Source organism: Oncorhynchus mykiss, chromosome 15, assembly GCF_057628025.1.
Source record: "Oncorhynchus mykiss isolate SJ-2025 chromosome 15, ASM5762802v1, whole genome shotgun sequence".
Taxonomy (NCBI): Eukaryota; Metazoa; Chordata; class Actinopteri; order Salmoniformes; family Salmonidae; genus Oncorhynchus; species Oncorhynchus mykiss.
In genome coordinates this window covers 74623533-74644538 of record NC_143036.1, presented here as the reverse complement: position 1 = coordinate 74644538, position 21006 = coordinate 74623533, and the positions used below count along the sequence as shown (strand labels likewise).

The window sequence follows — 21006 nt, the reverse complement described above, 5'->3', positions numbered from 1 at the left end:
CAGACTGAGTACAGGACAGCAGTGACCTCAGGTCCCTTTAAGGAGCTATACAGACTGAGTACAGGACAGCAGTGACCTCAGGCCCCTTTAAGGAGCTATACAGACTGAGTACAGGACAGCAGTGACCTCAGGCTCCTTTAAGGAGCTATACAGACTGAGTACAGGACAGCAGTGACCTCAGGTCCCTTTAAGGAGCTATACAGACTGAGTACAGGACAGCAGTGACCTCAGGTCCCTTTAAGGAGCTATACAGACTGAGTACAGGACAGCAGTGACCTCAGGTCCCTTTAAGGAGCTATACAGACTGAGTACAGGACAGCAGTGACCTCAGCACGCTATTCAATTTCACAGCTACAATTTATAGAATATACCACGGATAGGCAATTTCACACTTTGGAGAAAAGCGTATATAATTTAACAATTTGGAGAAAATGCAAGGAATAACATTGTATATAGTGCTACTATACTGTCTAGAGTGGCACTAACCTACTAGCCTGAATGCCAGTCTGTTGGCACTATCATGCCAACTCCATGATATTATTTGGCTTGACAATGACAGCCATGGAAACCAGATATAGCATATGTGATGAACAGCAGCAGGCTGATAGACACGTGTTCCTCTATCTCTATGGAGATATTACAGCAGGCTGATAGACACGTGTTCCTCTATCTCTATGGAGATATTACAGCAGGCTGATAGACATGTGTTCCTCTATCTCTATGGAGATATTACAGCAGGCTGATAGACATGTGTTCCTCTATCTCTATGGAGATATTACAGCAGGCTGATAGACATGTGCTCCTCTATCTCTATGGAGATATTACAGCAGGCTGGTAGACATGTGTTCTTCTATCTCTATGGAGATATTACAGCAGGGGGCTGATAGACATGTGCTCCTCTATCTCTATGGAGATATTACAGCAGGCTGATAGACATGTGTTCCTCTATCTCTATGGAGATATTACAGCAGGCTGATAGACATGTGTTCCTCTATCTCTATGGAGATATTACAGCAGGGGGCTGGTAGACATGTGTTCCTCTATCTCTATGGAGATATTACAGCAGGGGGCTGGTAGACATGTGTTCCTCTATCTCTATGGAGATATTACAGCAGGCTGATAGTCATGTGTTCCTCTATCTCTATGGAGATATTACAGCAGGCTGATAGACATGTGTTCCTCTATCTCTATGGAGATATTACAGCAGGATGTTGTGGGATTAGTCCTAGCATTGATGGGTTAAATATTACCCATCATATTAGCTTATATGCTCTGTTCTGTTCACTCTGCTAATACTATTACACAACACGGACGCACACACACACCTTGATGCTTAACCCCTGTCCTCCCTGAACACACCCATGATGTTATGACTTGGTTCCATGACTAATAATGACTCTCACATTGTTTCACACAATGACAGACCAATCATCTGATACTCATTAGCTAATATATGATCAGATCACCACAATGTGTGTGTGTGTGTGTGTGTGTGTGTGTGTGTGTGTGTGTGTGTGTGTGTGTGTGTGTGTGTGTGTGTGTGTGTGTGCGTGCGTGCGTGCGTGCGTGCGTGCGTGCGTGCGTGCGTGCGTGTGTGTGTGTAATGTGCTCTGATAATAGAAGGTGCATGTTTGCATTAGACCCAGACCTGGGTTCAAATGCTATTCAAAATCTTTCAAATCATTTACTTGAGCCTGCCTGAGTTGCAGGTGGTCTGGGGTTTTGCACTTTCATGACTTTTCAATTTAAATGTTTTATTTTATTTAACTAGGCAAATCAGTTAAGAACAAATTCTCATTTACAATGACGGCCTAGGAACAGTGGGTTAACTGCCTTGTTCAGGAGCAGAATGACAGATTTTACCTTGTCAGCTCGGGGATTCAATCTAGCAACATTTCGGTTACTGGCCCAACGCTCTAACCACTAGGCTACCACTAGGCTACCTGCCGCCCCTATTGGTTCCATTGCAACAGGCAAGCTCAATCGAGCACAGATTAAGCCTTTGAAATGATTTCAAATAGTGTTTGAACCCATGTGTGGTGCCTTTGGGAACGGGGGGAGAAATATAAGCAAAATGTTCTCCCCATGAACATTACATCTATCCTCATGCATGATCTAATAGTCTCCTTCACGGCCTTATAGTTAGAGAGCTCTCTCCTTCACAGCCTTATAGTTAGAGAGATCTCTCCTTCACGGCCTTATAGTTAGAGAGCTCTCTCCTTCACAGCCTTATAGTTAGAGAGATCTCTCCTTCACGGCCTTATAGTTAGAGAGCTCTCTCCTTCACGGCCTTATAGTTAGAGAGCTCTCTCCTTCACGGCCTTGTAGTTAGAGAGCTCTCTCCTTCACAGCCTTATAGTTAGAGAGCTCTCTCCTTCACAGCCTTATAGTTAGAGAGATCTCTCCTTCACGGCCTTATAGTTAGAGTGCTCTCTCCTTCACGGCCTTATAGTTAGAGAGCTCTCTCCTTCACGGCCTTATAGTTAGAGTGCTCTCTCCTTCACGGCCTTATAGTTAGAGAGCTCTCTCCTTCACAGCCTTATAGTTAGAGAGCTCTCTCCTTCACGGCCTTATAGTTAGAGAGATCTCTCCTTCACGGCCTTATAGTTAGAGAGCTCTCTCCTTCACGGCCTTATAGTTAGAGAGCTCTCTCCTTCACGGCCTTATAGTTAGAGAGCTCTCTCCTTCACGGCCTTATAGTTAGAGAGATCTCTCCTTCACGGCCTTATAGTTAGAGAGCTCTCTCCTTCACAGCCTTATAGTTAGAGAGCTCTCTCCTTCACGGCCTTATAGTTAGAGAGCTCTCTCCTTCACGGCCTTATAGTTAGAGAGCTCTCTCCTTCACGGCCTTATAGTTAGAGAGCTCTCTCCTTCATGGCCTTATAGTTAGAGAGATCTCTCCTTCACGGCCTTATAGTTAGAGAGCTCTCTCCTTCACGGCCTTATAGTTAGAGAGCTCTCTCCTTCACAGCCTTATAGTTAGAGAGCTCTCTCCTTCACAGCCTTATAATTAGAGAGCTCTCTCCTTCACAGCCTTATAGTTAGAGAGCTCTCTCCTTCACAGCCTTATAGTTAGAGAGCTCTCTCCTTCACGGCCTTATAGTTAGAGAGCTCTCTCCTTCACAGCCTTATAGTTAGAGAGCTCTCTCCTTCACAGCCTTATAGTTAGAGAGCTCTCTCCTTCACAGCCTTATAGTTAGAGAGCTCTCTCCTTCACAGCCTTATAGTTAGAGAGCTCTCTCCTTCACGGCCTTATAGTTAGAGAGCTCTCTCCTTCACAGCCTTATAGTTAGAGAGCTCTCTCCTTCACAGCCTTATAGTTAGAGAGCTCTCTCCTTCACGGCCTTATAGTTAGATAGCTCTCTCCTTCACGGCCTTATAGTTAGATAGCTCTCTCCTTCACAGCCTTATAGTTAGAGAGCTCTCTCCTTCACGGCCTTATAGTTAGAGAGCTCTCTCCTTCACAGCCTTATAGTTAGAGAGCTCTCTCCTTCACAGCCTTATAGTTAGAGAGCTCTCTCCTTCACGGCCTTATAGTTAGATAGCTCTCTCCTTCACGGCCTTATAGTTAGAGAGCTCTCTCCTTCACGGCCTTATAGTTAGAGAGCTCTCTCCTTCACAGCCTTATAGTTAGAGAGCTCTCTCCTTCACAGCCTTATAGTTAGAGAGCTCTCTCCTTCACAGCCAGTGTAATTGTATAAATGTAGTTTTCAGTGAACATCTGGAAGCACTCATATCCTCAGCCATTTCAACCCCCCTTAGTTTGATGCTAAATATTATTGGCCCTTCGGTACAAACACATACACACACATGCACACACTGATAGACGCAGGCTTTCGTGCACAAACACACACACACACACACACACACACACACACACACACACACACACACACACACACACACACACACACACACACACACACACACACACACACACACACACACACACACACACACACACACACACACACACACACACACACACACACACAGTGTTTTTGGGAAATTCAGCCCGACCTGCAGAACAGCTTCAAATTCATACAGCACTTCATAGTAACTTCCCCGAAGATGAAATGAAAACAAAACGTGCCCCCTGGAGCAGCCTGAAACCATAGCAACAGAGAACGACAGAACACACAACACAGCAGAACGACAGAACACACAACACAGCAGAACGACAGAACACACAACACAGCAGAACGAGAGAAAAAAAGACAGCAGGAATGAAGGAAGGGAAGAAGTTCAGACAGCAGCCCAACAGTAAGACAGATACAGACTGGTAACCTGGACCAAATGGGTGGAATAGCCCAAATAGACTGGTAACCTGGACCAACTGGGTGGAATAGTCTAACTAGACTGGTAACCTGGACCAAATGGGTAGAATAGTCCAACTAGACTGGTAAACTGGACCAACTGGGTGGAATAGCCCAACTAGACTGGTAACCTGGACCAAATGGGTGGAATAGTCCAACTAGACTGGTAAACTGGACCAACTGGGTGGAATATAGATCATCTGGTAGGGGTGATAGTACATCAGCATAGCCTACAACTCAGATGTCCAGTATTGCTAATGACTAACATTGTAGTAGAGGTATCTGTTCTGCTGTGGCAGGGTTCCCTGCTCAGTGTGTCAGAAGTGGGTCACAGTGTCACCACAGTGCCAGTAGGGTTGGGTCTGAATGGGGACTGGCTGGGTTTGGCTGGGTTGTTCTGAGAAATGCTGAGCATCTCTCTATACTTCCCAGGGACACTCAGAATGTGTCGACTGACCAGGAGAAGCCAGGGGAGGCTAGGAGCTATTTCTGGAGGTACTAGAAGTAGAGGACGCATGGCAGAGACACGGGATAGGGTACTGGTTGTGGGGGGACATTAAGACAGAGACAAGGGACAGGGGTACTGGTTGTGGGAGGACATTAAGACAGAGACAAGGGACAGGGTACTGGTTGTGGGGGGACATTAAGACAGAGACAAGGGACAGGGGTACTGGTTGTGGGAGGACATTAAGACAGAGACAAGGGACAGGGTACTGGTTGTGGGGGGACATTAAGACAGAGACAAGGGACAGGGGTACTGGTTGTGGGAGGACATTAAGACAGAGACAAGGGACAGGGTACTGGTTGTGGGGGGACATTAAGACAGAGACAAGGGACAGGGGTACTGGTTGTGGGAGGACATTAAGACAGAGACAAGGGACAGGGTACTGGTTGTGAGAGGACATTAAGACAGAGACAAGGGACAGGGTACTGGTTGTGGGGGGACATTAAGACAGAGACAAGGGACAGGGGTACTGGTTGTGGGAGGACATTAAGACAGAGACAAGGGACAGGGTACTGGTTGTGGGGGGACATTAAGACACTAACAAAAGACGTTTGGCCAAAATAGCTAATTAACTCAACTCAACCGGAACCTATACCCAACCTGTGAATCAGGGACAGTAGGACAGGGGTTAGTGGTCCTGGGGAGACACCAAGTCAACCATTCAGCCTAAACATATACCAGTAGTTAGATACACTCAACCTATACCGAACTCAACCTATACTGAACTCAACCTATACTGAACTCAACCTATACTGAACTCAACCTTTGCTGAACTCAACCTATACTGAACTCAACCTATACTGAACTCAACCTATACTGAACTCAACCTTTGCTGAACTCAACCTATACTGAACTCAACCTATACTGAACTCAACCTATACTGAACTCAACCTATGCTGAACTCAACCTATGCTGAACTCAAACATCAATACAATCAGCCAATCTCTTCTGACAGTTGGTGTCTTCTCTTATGTTGTCTTAGGGAGACACCATGTCAACCAACACAATTAGTTAGCTACCCTCAACCTAAACTCAACTAAACCATACAGGAGATATAAAATCAGGCTCAGCCCCTGCAGTCTCCTGACAGGTGAAAGGATCGTATGACTGGAAGCCATATATAACGTTAGATTATGTACTCAACCTGTTCAGGAACCAACTGAAGAATTACCTCAGGATCAAAGGTCAAAGTTACCTTACAGTAATAATCTGTCAAAGTGAAAGAACCCAACTTTACTGTCTGTTCAAAATAAGTGACCTCAGGGTGACCTTAAAGTCTCCAACTGTTTAAAAACATCTCCTTGTGGATTAATGGTAAATCCCTAAAGGCCCCTCCTGGAATGTCCTGGCCAACAGAATTACACAAGATGACACAGCACATACTGTAATTTACACTAAACTGTGATTCTCCCGGGTCGTCACACAGACCTTACTGAGTGGTAATAAGCAGAGGATAATCAAGTTGAGACTTGACACGGTCTCTCAGAGAGACATGACACGAGGCTGGTGGTGCTGAGATGCTCTAGCCTTACATCGAATTATAACAGAGTGGTGCTAGCAAATTATCCTGGGCCTGTATTCACAAAGCATCTCAGAGTGGTTCGAGTCCAGGATGGAGCAACGAGATGGTCTCTGGTTCGAGTCCAGGATGGAGCAACGAGAGGATCTCTGGTTCTAGTCCAGGGTGGAGCAACGAGAGGATCTCTGGTTCTAGTCCAGGGTGGAGCAACGAGAGGATCTCTGGTTATAGTCCAGGATGGAGCAACGAGAGGGTCCCTGGTTCTAGTCCAGGGTGGAGCAACGAGAGGATCTCTGGTTATAGTCCAGGATGGAGCAACGAGAGGGTCCCTGGTTCTAGTCCAGGGTGGAGCAACGAGAGGGTCCCTGGTTCTAGTCCAGGGTGGAGCAACGAGAGGATCCCTGGTTCTAGTCCAGGGTGGAGCAACGAGAGGGTCCCTGGTTCTAGTCCAGGATGGAGCAACGAGAGGTTCTCTGGTTATAGTCCAGGATGGAGCAACAAGATGGTCCCTGGTTCTAGTCCAGGGTGGAGCAACGAGAGGGTCCCTGGTTCTAGTCCAGGATGGAGCAACGAGAGGTTCTCTGGTTATAGTCCAGGATGGAGCAACAAGATGGTCCCTGGTTCTAGTCCAGGGTGGAGCAACGAGAGGGTCCCTGGTTCTAGTCCAGGATGGAGCAACGAGAGGGTCCCTGGTTCTAGTCCAGGATGGAGTACCGAGAGGGTCTCTGGTTCTAGTCCAGGATGGAGCAACAAGATGGTCTCTGGTTCGAGTCCAGGATGGAGCAACGAGAGGATCTCTGGTTCTAGTCCAGGATGGAGCAACGAGAGGATCTCTGGTTCTAGTCCAGGGTGGAGCAACGAGAGGATCTCTGGTTCTAGTCCAGGATGGAGCAACGAGAGGGTCCCTGGTTCTAGTCCAGGATGGAGCAACGAGAGGGTCTCTGGTTCTAGTCCAGGATGGAGCAACGAGAGGGTCCCTGGTTCTAGTCCAGGATGGAGCAACGAGAGGGTCTCTGGTTCTAGTCCATGATGGAGCAACGAGAGGGTCTCTGGTTCTAGTCCAGGATGGAGCAATGAGATGGTCCCTCCTTCACCCACACTGCACCATAGACAGCTTCACTCCTCCTTCACCCTCCACACTGCACCATAGACAGCTTCACTCCCCCTTCACCCTCCACACTGCACCGTAGACAGCTTCACTCCTCCTTCACCCTCCACACTGCACCATAGACAGCTTCACTCCTCCTCAGCCTCCACACTGCACCGTAGACAGCTGCACTCCTCCTTCACCCTCCACACTGCACCGTAGACAGCTGCACTCCTCCTTCACCCTCCACACTGCACCATAGACAGCTGCACTCCTCCTTCACCCTCCACACTGCACCATAGACAGCTGCACTCCTCCTTCACCCTCCACACTGCACCATAGACAGCTTCACTCCTCCTCAGCCTCCACACTGCACCGTAGACAGCTTCACTCCCCCTCACCCTCCACACTGCACCATAGACAGCTTCACTCCTCCTCAGCCTCCACACTGCACCGTAGACAGCTTCACTCCTCCTCAGCCTCCACACTGCACCATAGACAGCTTCACTCCTCCTTCACCCTCCACACTGCACCGTAGACAGCTTCACTCCTCCTTCACCCTCCACACTGCACCATAGACAGCTTCACTCCTCCTCAGCCTCCACACTGCACCGTAGACAGCTGCACTCCTCCTTCACCCTCCACACTGCACCATAGACAGCTGCACTCCTCCTTCACCCTCCACACTGCACCATAGACAGCTGCACTCCCCCTCACCCTCCACACTGCACCGTAGACAGCTTCACTCCCCCTCACCCTCCACAGTGCACCATAGACAGCTTCACTCCCCCTTCACCCTCCACACTGCACCATAGACAGCTGCACTCCTCCTTCACCCTCCACACTGCACCATAGACAGCTTCACTCCTCCTTCACCCTCCACACTGCACCATAGACAGCTTCACTCCTCCTTCACCCTCCACACTGCACCATAGACAGCTTCACTCCTCCTTCACCCTCAACACTGCACAATAGACAGCTTCACTCCTTGAAGATTAACCAGGATCACCCCTCTCCATTCTGCTAACATAGCTAGGCTAGGCAAGGCTAACAGCTAATCATAGGTAGGGGTCAGAAAGGGCCAACAGCTAATCATAGGTAGGGGTCAGAAAGGGCTAACAGCTAATCATAGGTAGGGGTCAGAAAGGGCTAACAGCTAATCATAGCTAGGGGTCAGAAAGGGCTAACAGCTAATCATAGCTAGGGGTCAGAAAGGGCTAACAGCTAATCATAGCTAGGGGTCAGAAAGGGCTAACAGCTAATCATTGATAGGGGTCAGAAAGGGCTAACAGCTAATCATAGCTAGGGGTCAGAAAGGGCTAACAGCTAATCATAGCTAGGGGTCAGAAAGGGCTAACAGCTAATCATAGCTAGGGGTCAGAAAGGGCTAATGGCTAATTGTTGCTTACTACGCTGGTACCGGTCAAATGTTTGCCGATCGCTGTCATCAAGTGATTTGACGAGATTCAACAAGCCCTTGGACTATCATGACAAATAATGGTTCAGTCCCAAATAGCACCTCATCTCCCATAGGGCTCTGGTCTAAAGTAGTGCACTATATAGGGAATAGGGCTCTGGTCTAAAGTAGTGCACTATATAGGAAATAGGGCTCTGGTCTAAAGTAGTGCACTATATAGGGAATAGGGCTCTGGTCTAAAGTAGTGCACTATATAGGGAATAGGGCTCTGGTCTAAAGTAGTGCACTATATAGGGAATAGGGCTCTGGTCTAAAGTAGTGCACTATATAGGGAATAGGGTGTCATTTGAGATGCTGCCCAGAGTAAAACCAATAATGTCTCCATCAACCAAACCACACATGAAAACCAGATGGTGGCGGAGCATTAAGAAAAGACGCCAGAAGACCATGTTGTGGAGATAAATCCCTCTGGAATCTGTCCCCTGCAGAGGAACTCAGCAGAGAACACAGGAAGAACAGCTGCATTGTGGGGTGAGAGAGACATGTACATTAGACTTAGACTTGAGAGCAGGAAATTGAGAATTACATTACTGTACTATAGCTCACACACACACACACACCACACACACACACACACACACACACACACACACCACCCACACACACACACACACACACACACACACACACACACACACACACACACACACACACACACACACACACACACACACACACCCACACAGACACACACACACACACACACACACACACACACACACACACACACACACACACACACACACACACACACACACACACACCCACACAGACACACACAGACACACACAGACAGAGGCACAGACTCACAGAGAGAGATAGACGTGTACATTAGATATTAATTATTATATATTTTTATTTATTTAACCTTAATTTAACTAGAATAAATTCTTATTTAAGATGATGCCGTACACCGGCCAAACCCGGACGACGCTGGACCAATTGTGTGCCAACCCTATGGGACTCCCAATCACGGCTGGTTGTGATACAGCCTGGAATCTAACCAGGGTGTCTGTAGTGACGCCTTTAGCGCTGCGAAGCAGTGCCTTAGACCGCTGCACCACTTGGGATGTGGAAATATGAAGGCGGGATATAGATAATTACTGTACACTGTACTGTAGCTCCCACTCGGAGAGAGAGAAAACAATACTATACAGACTGAAACTCCTTAACAAAAGCTCTTTCATTGTCTCATGTATGCACACACTTGAGTTGCACACACTTGAGTTTCACACACCCTCCTCTTGAGTTCTGTCCCAGCCCGGCTCAGTCGGCCACAGACTAAATCTGCACCCTGTAGTTACAGAAAGATAACTGAAACTACCCTGCACCTTAGAGAATGCTGCCCTATGTACATAAAGTCATTGAACACTGGTCACTTTAATAATGTTTACACACTGTTTTACCCACTTTACCCACTTATATATGCTTATGCTGTATTCTAGTCAAGAGCACAGAGAGAGAGGCAGAAGGAGAGAGGCAGAAGGAGAGGGGGAGGGAGAGGGAGAGAGAGGCAGAAGGAGAGAGGCAGAAGGAGAGGGGGAGGGAGAGGGAGAGAGAGGCAGAAGGAGAGAGGCAGAAGGAGAGGGGGAGGGAGAGGGAGAGAGAGGCAGAAGGAGAGGTTAAAGAGATTAAACATCTCAAAACGTAGAAAGAGAGAAAAAAACGACAGAAAAAAAAGAGAAGCAGAGGATAGAAGAGAGAGTGAGAAAAGGAATAAAGAACTCCCTCTCCCCCCTCCCTCTCCCCCCCCCTCCCCCCTCCCTCCCTCCCCCCTCCCTCTCCCCCTCACCCCTCCCCCTCCCTCTCCCTCTCCCCCCTCCCTCTCCCCCTCCCTCCCTCCCTCCCTCTCCCCCTCCCCCCTCCCTCTCCCCCTCCCTCTCCCCCTCCCTCTCCCTCTCCCTCTCCCCCCCTTCCCCCTCTCCCTCTCCCTCTCCCCCCCTCCCCCCTCTCCCTCTCCCTCTCCCTCTCCCTCTCCCCCCCTCCCCCCTCTCCCTCTCCCTCTCCCTCTCCCCCTCCCTCTCCCTCTCCCTCTCCCTCTCCCCCTCCCCCTCCCTCCCCCTCTCCCCCCCTCTCCCTCTCCCTCCCCCCCTCCCCCTCTCCTGGAGGAATGCCGTGATAATTCCCGGAGCCCCGTCCCAGTGGATTGTTAGGCACATGCTCTGTTGATCCAGAGGTACATTAAAGCCCCTGCAGCCCTGTCTTAGCAGCCAGGTCCTAATGGATATTTGATGGATGTCATGAGCCTCACTCCCTTAGAGTAGAGAGAGACAGAGAGACGAAAGAGCCTCACTCCCTTAGAGTAGAGAGAGACAGAGAGAGGGAAGAGCCTCACTCAGAGTAGAGAGAGACAGAGAGAGGGAAGATGTCATGTACTGTCATGTTGTGTCTTGTCTCTGTCCTTTCCCTTCACCCTGTCTCCCTCTGCTGGTCGTTGTTAGGTTACCTTTTCTCCCCCGCTTTCCCCCAGCTGTTCCTTGTCTCCTCTAACTACCCATTCACCCCGTTTCCCACCTGTTCCCTTTTTCCCTCTGATTAGGTCCCTATATCTCTCTCTGTTTCTGTTCCTGTCCTTGTCGGATTCTTGTTTGTTGTGTTTCATGCCTGAGCCAGACTATCGTCATGTTTGCTGTAACCTTGTCCTGTCCTGTCGGAATCTGCCGGTCTATCTGAGCCTACCTATGTTTGGTTATTAAAGAAGCTCTGTTTAAGTTAGTTCGCTTTTGGGTCCTCATTCACTCACCATAACAGAAGAATCCGACCAAGAATGGACCCAGCGACTTCGGATCCTCTCCACTCAGCCGTCGGGATCCAGGGAGCGATGCTAGGCAGACACGAGCAGGAAGTGTCTGCTGCTCGACATGCCGTTGAGACCCTGGCCACCCAAGTCTCCAACCTCACAGAACAGGTTCACCATCTCCGCCTCGATCCACCGGCCACTTCCAGGGCTTTCGAATCTCCGGAGCCCAGAATCAATAACCCGCCGTGTTACTCTGGGGAGCCCACTGAATGCCGCTCGTTCCTCACCCAGTGTGATATTGTGTTTTCTCTCCAGCCCAACACTTACTCCAGGAGCACTGCTCGTGTCGCCTACGTCATATCTCTCCTTATTGGACGGGCTCGTGAGTGGGGCACGGCAATCTGGGAGGCAAGGGCTGAGTGTACTAACCAGTATCAAGACTTTAAGGAGGAGATGATACGGGTTTTTGATCGATCTGTTTTTGGGGAGGAGGCTTCCAGGGCCCTGTCTTCCCTATGTCAAGGCAATCGATCCATAACAGACTACTCTATTGAGTTTCGCACTCTTGCTGTCTCCAGTGGCTGGAACGAGCCGGCCTTGCTCGCTCGTCTTCTGGAGGGTTTCCGCGCAGAGGTAAAGGATGAGATTCTCTCCCGGGAGGTTCCTTCCAGCGTGGATTCCTTGATTGAACTCGCTATTCGCATTGAGCGACGGGTTGATCTTCGTCACCGAGCTCGTGGAAAGGAGCTCGCGCTCTCCGTCGCCTCCCTCTCCGCATCACTACCATCTTCCTCTGCCGGCTCGGGTGCTGAGCCCATGCAGCTGGGAGGTATCCGCATCTCGACTAAGGAGAGGGAACGGAGAATCACCAACCGCCTCTGTCTCTATTGCGGTTCCGCTGGTCATTTTGTCACTTCATGTCCAGTAAAAGGCCAGAGCTCGTCAGTAAGCGGAGGGCTACTGGTGAGCGCTACTACTCCTGTCTCTCCTTCAAGATCCTGCACTACCTTGTTGGTCCATCTACGCTGGACCGGTTCGTCAGCTTCCTGCAGTGCCTTAATAGACTCTGGGGCGGAGGGCTGTTTTATGGACGAGACCTGGGCTCGGGAACATGACATTCCTCTCAGACAGTTAAAGGAGCCCACGGCCTTGTTCGCCCTGGATGGTAGTCCTCTCCCCAGGATTCAGCGTGAGACGCTACCTTTAACCCTCACTGTTTCTGGTAATCATAGTGAAACCATTTCTTTTTTAATTTTTCGTTTACCTTTTACACCTGTTGTTTTGGGCCATCCCTGGCTAGTTTGTCATAATCCTTCCATTAATTGGTCTAGTAATTCTATCCTCTCCTGGAACGTCTCTTGTCATGTGAAATGTTTAATGTCTGCTATCCCTCCTGTTTCCTCTGTCTCTTCTTCACAGGAGGAGCCTGGTGATTTGACAGGGGTGCCGGAGGAATATCACGATCTGCGCACGGTGTTCAGTCGGTCCAGGGCCACCTCTCTTCCTCCACACCGGTCGTATGATTGTAGTATTGATCTCCTTCCGGGAACCACCCCCCCCCGGGGTAGACTATACTCTCTGTCGGCTCCCGAACGTAAGGCTCTCGAAGATTATTTGTCTGTAGCTCTTGACGCCGGTACCATAGTCCCCTCCTCCTCTCCCGCCGGAGCGGGGGTTTTTTTTGTCAAGAAGAAGGACGGGTCTCTGCGCCCCTGCATAGATTATCGAGGGCTGAATGACATAACAGTGAAGAATCGTTATCCGCTTCCTCTTATGTCTTCAGCCTTCGAGATCCTGCAGGGAGCCAGGTTTTTCACTAAGTTGGACCTTCGTAACGCTTACCATCTCGTGCGCATCAGGGAGGGGGACGAGTGGAAGACGGCGTTTAACACTCCGTTAGGGCACTTTGAATACCGGGTTCTTCCTTTCGGCCTCGCTAACGCTCCAGCTGTCTTTCAGGCATTAGTCAATGATGTCCTGAGAGACATGCTGAACATCTTTGTTTTCGTTTACCTTGACGATATCCTGATTTTTTCACCGTCACTCCAGATTCATGTTCAGCACGTTCGACGTGTCCTCCAGCGCCTTTTAGAGAATTGTCTTTTTGTGAAGGCTGAGAAGTGCACTTTTCATGCCTCCTCCGTCACATTTCTCGGTTCTGTTATTTCCGCTGAAGGCATTAAGATGGATCCCGCTAAAGTCCAAGCTGTCATTGATTGGCCCGTCCCTAAGTCACGCGTCGAGCTGCAGCGCTTTCTCGGCTTCGCGAACTTCTATCGTCGTTTCATCCGTAATTTCGGTCAGGTGGCAGCTCCTCTCACAGCCCTTACTTCTGTCAAGACGTGCTTTAAGTGGTCCGTTTCCGCCCAGGGAGCTTTTGATCTCCTCAAGAATCGTTTTACATCCGCTCCTATCCTTGTTACACCTGACGTCTCTAGACAGTTCGTTGTCGAGGTTGACGCGTCAGAGGTGGGCGTGGGAGCCATCCTTTCTCAGCGCTCCCTCTCTGACGACAAGGTCCACCCATGCGCGTATTTTTCTCATCGCCTGTCGCCGTCGGAACGTAACTATGATGTGGGTAACCGCGAACTGCTCGCCATCCGGTTAGCCCTAGGCGAATGGCGACAGTGGTTGGAGGGGGCGACCGTTCCTTTTGTCGTTTGGACTGACCATAGGAACCTTGAGTACATCCGTTCTGCCAAACGACTTAATGCGCGTCAGGCGCGTTGGGCGCTGTTTTTCGCTCGTTTCGAGTTCGTGATTTCTTATCGTCCGGGCTCTAAGAACACCAAGCCTGATGCTTTGTCTCGTCTCTTCAGTTCTTCAGTAGCCTCCACTGACCCCGAGGGGATTCTCCCTGAGGGGCGTGTTGTCGGGTTGACTGTCTGGGGAATTGAGAGGCAGGTAAAACAAGCGCTCACTCACACTCCGTCGCCGCGCGCTTGTCCTAGGAACCTTCTTTTCGTTCCCGTTCCTACTCGTCTGGCCGTTCTTCAGTGGGCTCACTCTGCCAAGTTAGCCGGCCACCCTGGCGTTCGGGGTACGCTTGCTTCCATTCGCCAGCGTTTTTGGTGGCCCACCCGGGAGCATGACACGCGTCGTTTCGTGGCTGCTTGTTCGGTCTGCGCGCAGACTAAGTCCGGTAACTCTCCTCCTGCCGGCCGTCTCAGGCCGCTTCCTATTCCCTCTCGACCGTGGTCTCACATCGCCTTAGATTTTGTCACCGGACTGCCTTCGTCAGCGGGGAAGACTGTTATTCTTACGGTTGTCGATAGGTTCTCTAAGGCGGCTCATTTCATTCCCCTTGCTAAGCTCCCTTCTGCTAAAGAGACGGCACAAATCATCATCGAGAATGTTTTCAGAATTCATGGCCTTCCGTCAGACGTCGTTTCGGACAGAGGTCCGCAATTCACGTCTCAATTTTGGAGGGAGTTTTGCCGTTTGATTGGGGCTTCCGTCAGTCTCTCTTCCGGCTTTCACCCCCAGTCTAACGGTCAAGCAGAACGGGCCAATCAGACTATTGGTCGCATCTTACGCAGTCTTTCTTTTCGTAACCCTGCGTCTTGGTCAGAACAGCTCCCCTGGGCAGAATACGCCCACAACTCGCTTCCTTTGTCTGCGACCGGGCTATCTCCTTTTCAGAGTAGCCTCGGGTACCAGCCTCCGCTGTTCTCATCTCAGTTCGCCGAGTCCAGCGTCCCCTCCGCTCAGGCTTTTGTCCAACGTTGCGAGCGCACCTGGAAGAGGGTCAGGTCTGCACTTTGCCGTTATAGGACGCAGACTGTGAGGGCTGCTAATAAGCGTAGAACTAAGAGTCCTAGATATTGTCGCGGTCAGAGAGTTTGGCTCTCCACTCAGAACCTTCCCCTTAAGACGGCTTCTCGCAAGTTGACCCCGCGGTTCATTGGTCCGTTCCGTATTTCTCGGGTCATTAATCCTGTCGCAGTTCGACTTCTTCTTCCGCGATACCTTCGTCGCGTCCACCCGGTCTTCCATGTCTCCTGCATCAAGCCCGTCCTTCGCGCCCCCGCTCGTCTTCCCCCCCCCCCCCATCCTTGTCGAGGGCGCACCCATCTACAGGGTCCGTAGAATTTTGGACATGCGTCCTCGGGGCCGTGGTCACCAGTACCTCGTAGATTGGGAGGGGTACGGTCCTGAGGAGAGGAGTTGGGTTCCCTCTCGGGACGTGCTGGACCGTGCGCTGATCGAGGATTTCCTCCGTTGCCGCCAGGTTTCCTCCTCGAGTGCGCCAGGAGGCGCTCGGTGAGTGGGGGGGTACTGTCATGTACTGTCATGTTGTGTCTTGTCTCTGTCCTTTCCCTTCACCCTGTCTCCCTCTGCTGGTCGTTGTTAGGTTACCTTTTCTCCCCCGCTTTCCCCCAGCTGTTCCTTGTCTCCTCTAACTACCCATTCACCCCGTTTCCCACCTGTTCCCTTTTTCCCTCTGATTAGGTCCCTATATCTCTCTCTGTTTCTGTTCCTGTCCTTGTCGGATTCTTGTTTGTTGTGTTTCATGCCTGAGCCAGACTATCGTCATGTTTGCTGTAACCTTGTCCTGTCCTGTCGGAATCTGCCGGTCTATCTGAGCCTACCTATGTTTGGTTATTAAAGAAGCTCTGTTTAAGTTAGTTCGCTTTTGGGTCCTCATTCACTCACCATAACAGAAGAGCCTCACTCAGAGTAGAGAGAGACAGAGAGAGGGAAGAGCAACACTCCCTTAGAGTAGAGAGAGACAGAGAGAGGGAAGGAAGGAGACACGCTCTGATCTCTGTCTCTCCCAAATACCTGGAACATACCACACCACTGTGTCACAGCAATTAACAAATGAACAAGAGAGAAGAAAGAGAGAAGAAAGAGAGAGAGAGAGAGACAGAGATTGAGAGAGAGAGACAGAGAGAGAGAAACAGACAGAGAGAGAGAAAGAGAGACAGAGAGAGAGAAATAGAGAGAGAAAGAGACAGAGAGCACGAGAGAGAGACAGAGAGAGACAGAGAGAGACAAAAAAGCCTTTGACTCAATTTGGCATGAGGGTCTGCTATACAAACTGATGGAAAGCGGTGTTGGGGGTAAAACATATGACATTATAAAATCCATGTACACAAACAACAAGTGTGCGGTTAAAATTGGCAAAAAACACACAAATTTCTTCACACAGGGTCGTGGGGTGAGACAGGGATGCAGCTTAAGCCCTACCCTCTTCAACATATATATCAGCGAATTGGCGCGGACACTAGAAAAGTCTGAAGCACCCGGCCTCACCCTACTAGAATCCGAAGTCAAATGTCTGCTGTTTGCTGATGATCTGGTGCTTCTGTCAGCAACCAAGGAGGGCCAACAGCAGCACCTAGATCTTATGCACAGATTCTGTCAGACCTGGGCCCTGACAGTAAATCTCAGTAAGACCAAAATAATGGTGTTCCAAAAAAGATCCAGTTACCAGGACCACAAATACAAATTCCATCTAGACACTGTTGCCCTAGAGCACACAAAAAACTATACATACCTTGGCCTAAACATCAGCGCCACAGGTAACTTCCACAAAGCTGTGAACGATCTGAGAGACAAGGCAAGAAGGGCATTCTATGCCATCAAAAGGAACATACATTTCAACATACCAATTAGGATCTGGCTAAAAATACTTGAATCAGTTATAGAACCCATTGCCCTTTATGGTTGTGAGGTCTGGGGTCCGCTCACCAACCAAGACTTCACAAAATGGGACAAACACCAAATTGAGACTCTGCACGCAGAATTCTGCTAAAATATCCTCCGTGTACAACGTAGAACACCAAATAATGCATGCAGAGCAGAATTAGGCCGATACAAACTAATTATCAAAATCCAGAAAAGAGACGTTAAATTCTATAACCACCTAAAAGGAAGCGATTCCCAAACCTTCCATAACAAAGCCATCACCTACAGAGAGATGAACCTGGATAAGAGTCCCTAAGCAAGCTGGTCCTGGGGCTCTGTTCACAAACACAAACACACCCTACAGAGCCCCAGGACAGCAGCACAATTAGACCCAACCAAATCATGAGAAAACAAAAAAATAATTACTTGACACATTGGAAAGAATTAACAAAAAAACAGAGCAAACTAGAATGCTATTTGGCCCTACACAGAGAGTACACAGCGGCAGAATACCTGACCCCTGTGACTGACCCAAAATTAAGGAAAGCTTTGACTATGTACAGACTCAGTGAGCATAGCCTTGCTATTGAGAAAGGCCGCCGTAGGCAGACATGGCTCTCAAGAGAAGACAGGCTATGTGCTCACTGCCCACAAAATGAGGTGGAAACTGAGCTGCACTTCCTAACCTCCTGCCCAATGTATGACCATATTAGAGAGACATATTTCCCTCAGATTACACAGATCCACAAAGAATTCGAAAACAAATCCAATTTTGATAAACTCTACTGGGTAAAATTCCACAGTGTGCCATCACAGCAGCAAGATTTGTGACCTGTTGCCACGAGAAAAGGGCAACCAGTGAAGAACACACACCATTGTAAATGCAACCCATATTTATGCTTATTTATTTTATCTTGTGTCCTTTAACCATTTGTCCATTGTTAAAACACTGTATATATATAATATGACATTTGTAATGTCTTTATTGTTTTGAAACTTCTGTATGTGTAATGTTTACTGTTAATTTTTATTGTTTATTTCACTTTATATATTTACTTTATATATTATCTACCTCACTTGCTTTGGCAATGTTAACATGTTAATGTTTCCCATGCCAATAAAGCCCTTGAATTGAATTGAATTGAGAGAGAGAGAGACAGAGAGAGAGAGAGACAGAGAGAGAGAGAGACAGAGACAGAGAGACAGAGAGAGAGAGAGAGAGACAGAGAGAGAGACAGAGAGAGAGAGAGACAGAGAGAGAGACAGAGAGACAGAGAGAGAGAGACAGAGAGAGAGAGAGCGAGAGAGAGACAGAGAGAGAGAGTATACAGAGGACAGAGAGACAGAGAGAGAGACAGAGAGAGAGAGTATACAGAGGACAGAGCGAGAGAGAGAGAGAGAGACAGAGAGAGAGAGAGAGAGAGACAGAGAGAGACAGAGAGAGACAGAGAGACAGATACAGAGAGAGACAGAGAGACAGAGAGAGAGAGTATACAGAGGACAGAGAGCTCCTCTGAACTGACCAGCATCACATCATTATCAGGCCAGTGAGGTTTAGTACTAACCTGCCGTTCTGCGCGTCCTCTTGTTGTTGACATCATGGAAGTCAAGACAGCTACCAGATCTTTAAGGGCCCTGTGCTTGTGGCAAAGAAATCTACCAATTTAAGCTCTTTTATCCCTATTTTCCTATCTCTCTCTGTCTGTGTACCTTCCCTGTGTCTTCCCTGTGCCTTCCCTGTGCCTTCCCTGTGCCTTCCCTGTGCCTTCCCTGTGTCTTCCCTGTGCCTTTCCTGTGTCTTCCCTGTGCCTTCCCTGTACCTTCCCTGTGCCTTCCCTGTGCCTTCCCTGATGGCCAAGCAAAAACTGTGCCTTGTGTGGAACTCAAACTAAAACAGCTGAAAACCTGGCAGAGCCTTTTTAAGAAATGCAGGGCACCAGGCAGGGCAAGGCCAGGCAGACAAACAAGTGTGTTATTCAGGGTTTTTTCAGTAAATCCCCCCCCCCCCCTCCCCTCACAACAGCACGGAGTGGAATACAACTGGCAACTGAAAAGGCAACAAAACCCAGTCTCTTTCAGCCAAATGGGGAACCAGTCAGTAAAACCATAATGGGTCTCTAAACCAGAGTAACAAAACCCTGTCTCTTTCAGCCAAATGGGGAACCAGTCAGTAAAACCCTAGTGGGTCTCTAAACCAGAGTAACAAAACCCTGTCTCTTTCAGCCAATGATGAACCAGTCAGTAAAACCCTAGTGGGTCTCTAAACCAGAGTAACAAAACCCTGTCTCTTTCAGCCAATGATGAACCAGTCAGTAAAACCATAAAGGGTCTCTAAACCAGAGTAACAAAACCCTGTCTCTTTAAGCCAAATGGGGAACCAGTCAGTAAAACCCTAGTGGGTCTCTAAACCAGAGTAACAAAACCCTGTCTCTTTAAGCCAAATGGGGAACCAGTCAGTAAAACCCCAGTGGGTCTCTAAACCAGAGTAACAAAACCCTGTCTCTTTAAGCCAACTGGGGAACCAGTCAGTAAAACCCTAGTGGGTCTCTAAACCAGAGTAACAAAACCCTGTCTCTTTCAGCCAAATGATGAACCAGTCTGTAAAACCCTGTCTCTTTCAGCCAAATGATCAACCAGTCTGTAAAACCCTAGTGGGTCTCTAAACCAGAGTATAGTAGATACATTATCTCTCTTCCCTCCCAGTACATATTATTAGGTTGTTGAACCTCTATGGTGTCTCAGTGTTCATTCAACAAACCATCCTCGTGTGGTTTCATGCCGTATTTGCGTCTATTTGGTCAACAAATACAGATCTGCTATTTCAGTGTTTTGTCTACTGAACCATGCTAGGTTAGACAGAAGGCCCACTGTTGTATATAAACAACTAAGGCCACAATCCCAGAATGGAGATTCCTATTGAGACCTAACCACAGAAGAATCTTAGAATGTCTCCAATCTTACACTTACAGAACAATCTGTTAACTGAAGGCAATGCTGGTTTGTAGTATATATAGGGTCGTGGCCATGTGTTGGTTTAGGGTTAAATAGCTACCTGTTCTCAGAAGGGATTTATGTTCGACACGTATGTACAACATATACAAAACATCAACAAACAGAGCTCTCAGACACAGGATCTGGAATGCCTTCTCGCAAATCTTCTCCCTTTACATTCTAGGAATTCAGAGTTCTTGTAAATTAACTAATTAAAACGTAAAATTATGAAAACAATGAGTTGTTGGTCAGCTGGACATTTAACATCAGTTATCCTGAGGGATCATACAGTACTCAGGTCACGGTAAGGTCAGCATCGTCTGGTTCTCGTATGAGAGATGCTGATAATAGTCAATGATGAATTTATGCATTTCAAAGTTACATTTCTCCAACACCATCCCTCTGTTTTATACCAAACAAAGTGGCAGGGTGTAGCGACTCTCGTTGGCAGATTGAGTAGACCAAGGTGCAGCGTGGTAGGGTGTAGCGGCTCTCGTTGGCAGATTGAACAGACCAAGGCGCAGCGTGGCAGGGTGTAACGGCTCTCGTTGGCAGATTGAGCAGACCAAGGCGCAGCGTGGCAGGGTGTAGCGGCTCTCGTTGGCAGATTGAGCAGACCAAGGCGCAGCATGGCAGGGTGTAGCGGCTCTCGTTGGCAGATTGAGCAGACCAAGGCGCAGCGTGGTAGGGTGTAGCGGCTCTCGTTGGCAGATTGAGCAGACCAAGGCGCAGCGTGG

General features: G+C 48.8%; 1 protein-coding gene across 1 annotated transcript in view; it reads right to left on the bottom strand.

Annotated features, from left to right (window-relative positions):
• LOC149978190 (ninjurin-1-like) overlaps window positions 1-19173 on the bottom strand; it is a 76026-nt gene extending 56853 nt beyond the window's left edge. Inside the window, exon 1 of the mRNA XM_090201211.1 lies at window positions 18844-19173. Coding sequence (XP_090057337.1) covers window positions 18844-18879 — 36 coding nt within the window. The 5' untranslated portion in view covers window positions 18880-19173. The remainder of the gene's footprint in view (window positions 1-18843) is intronic.
• Window positions 19174-21006: the final 1833 nt, after the last annotated feature.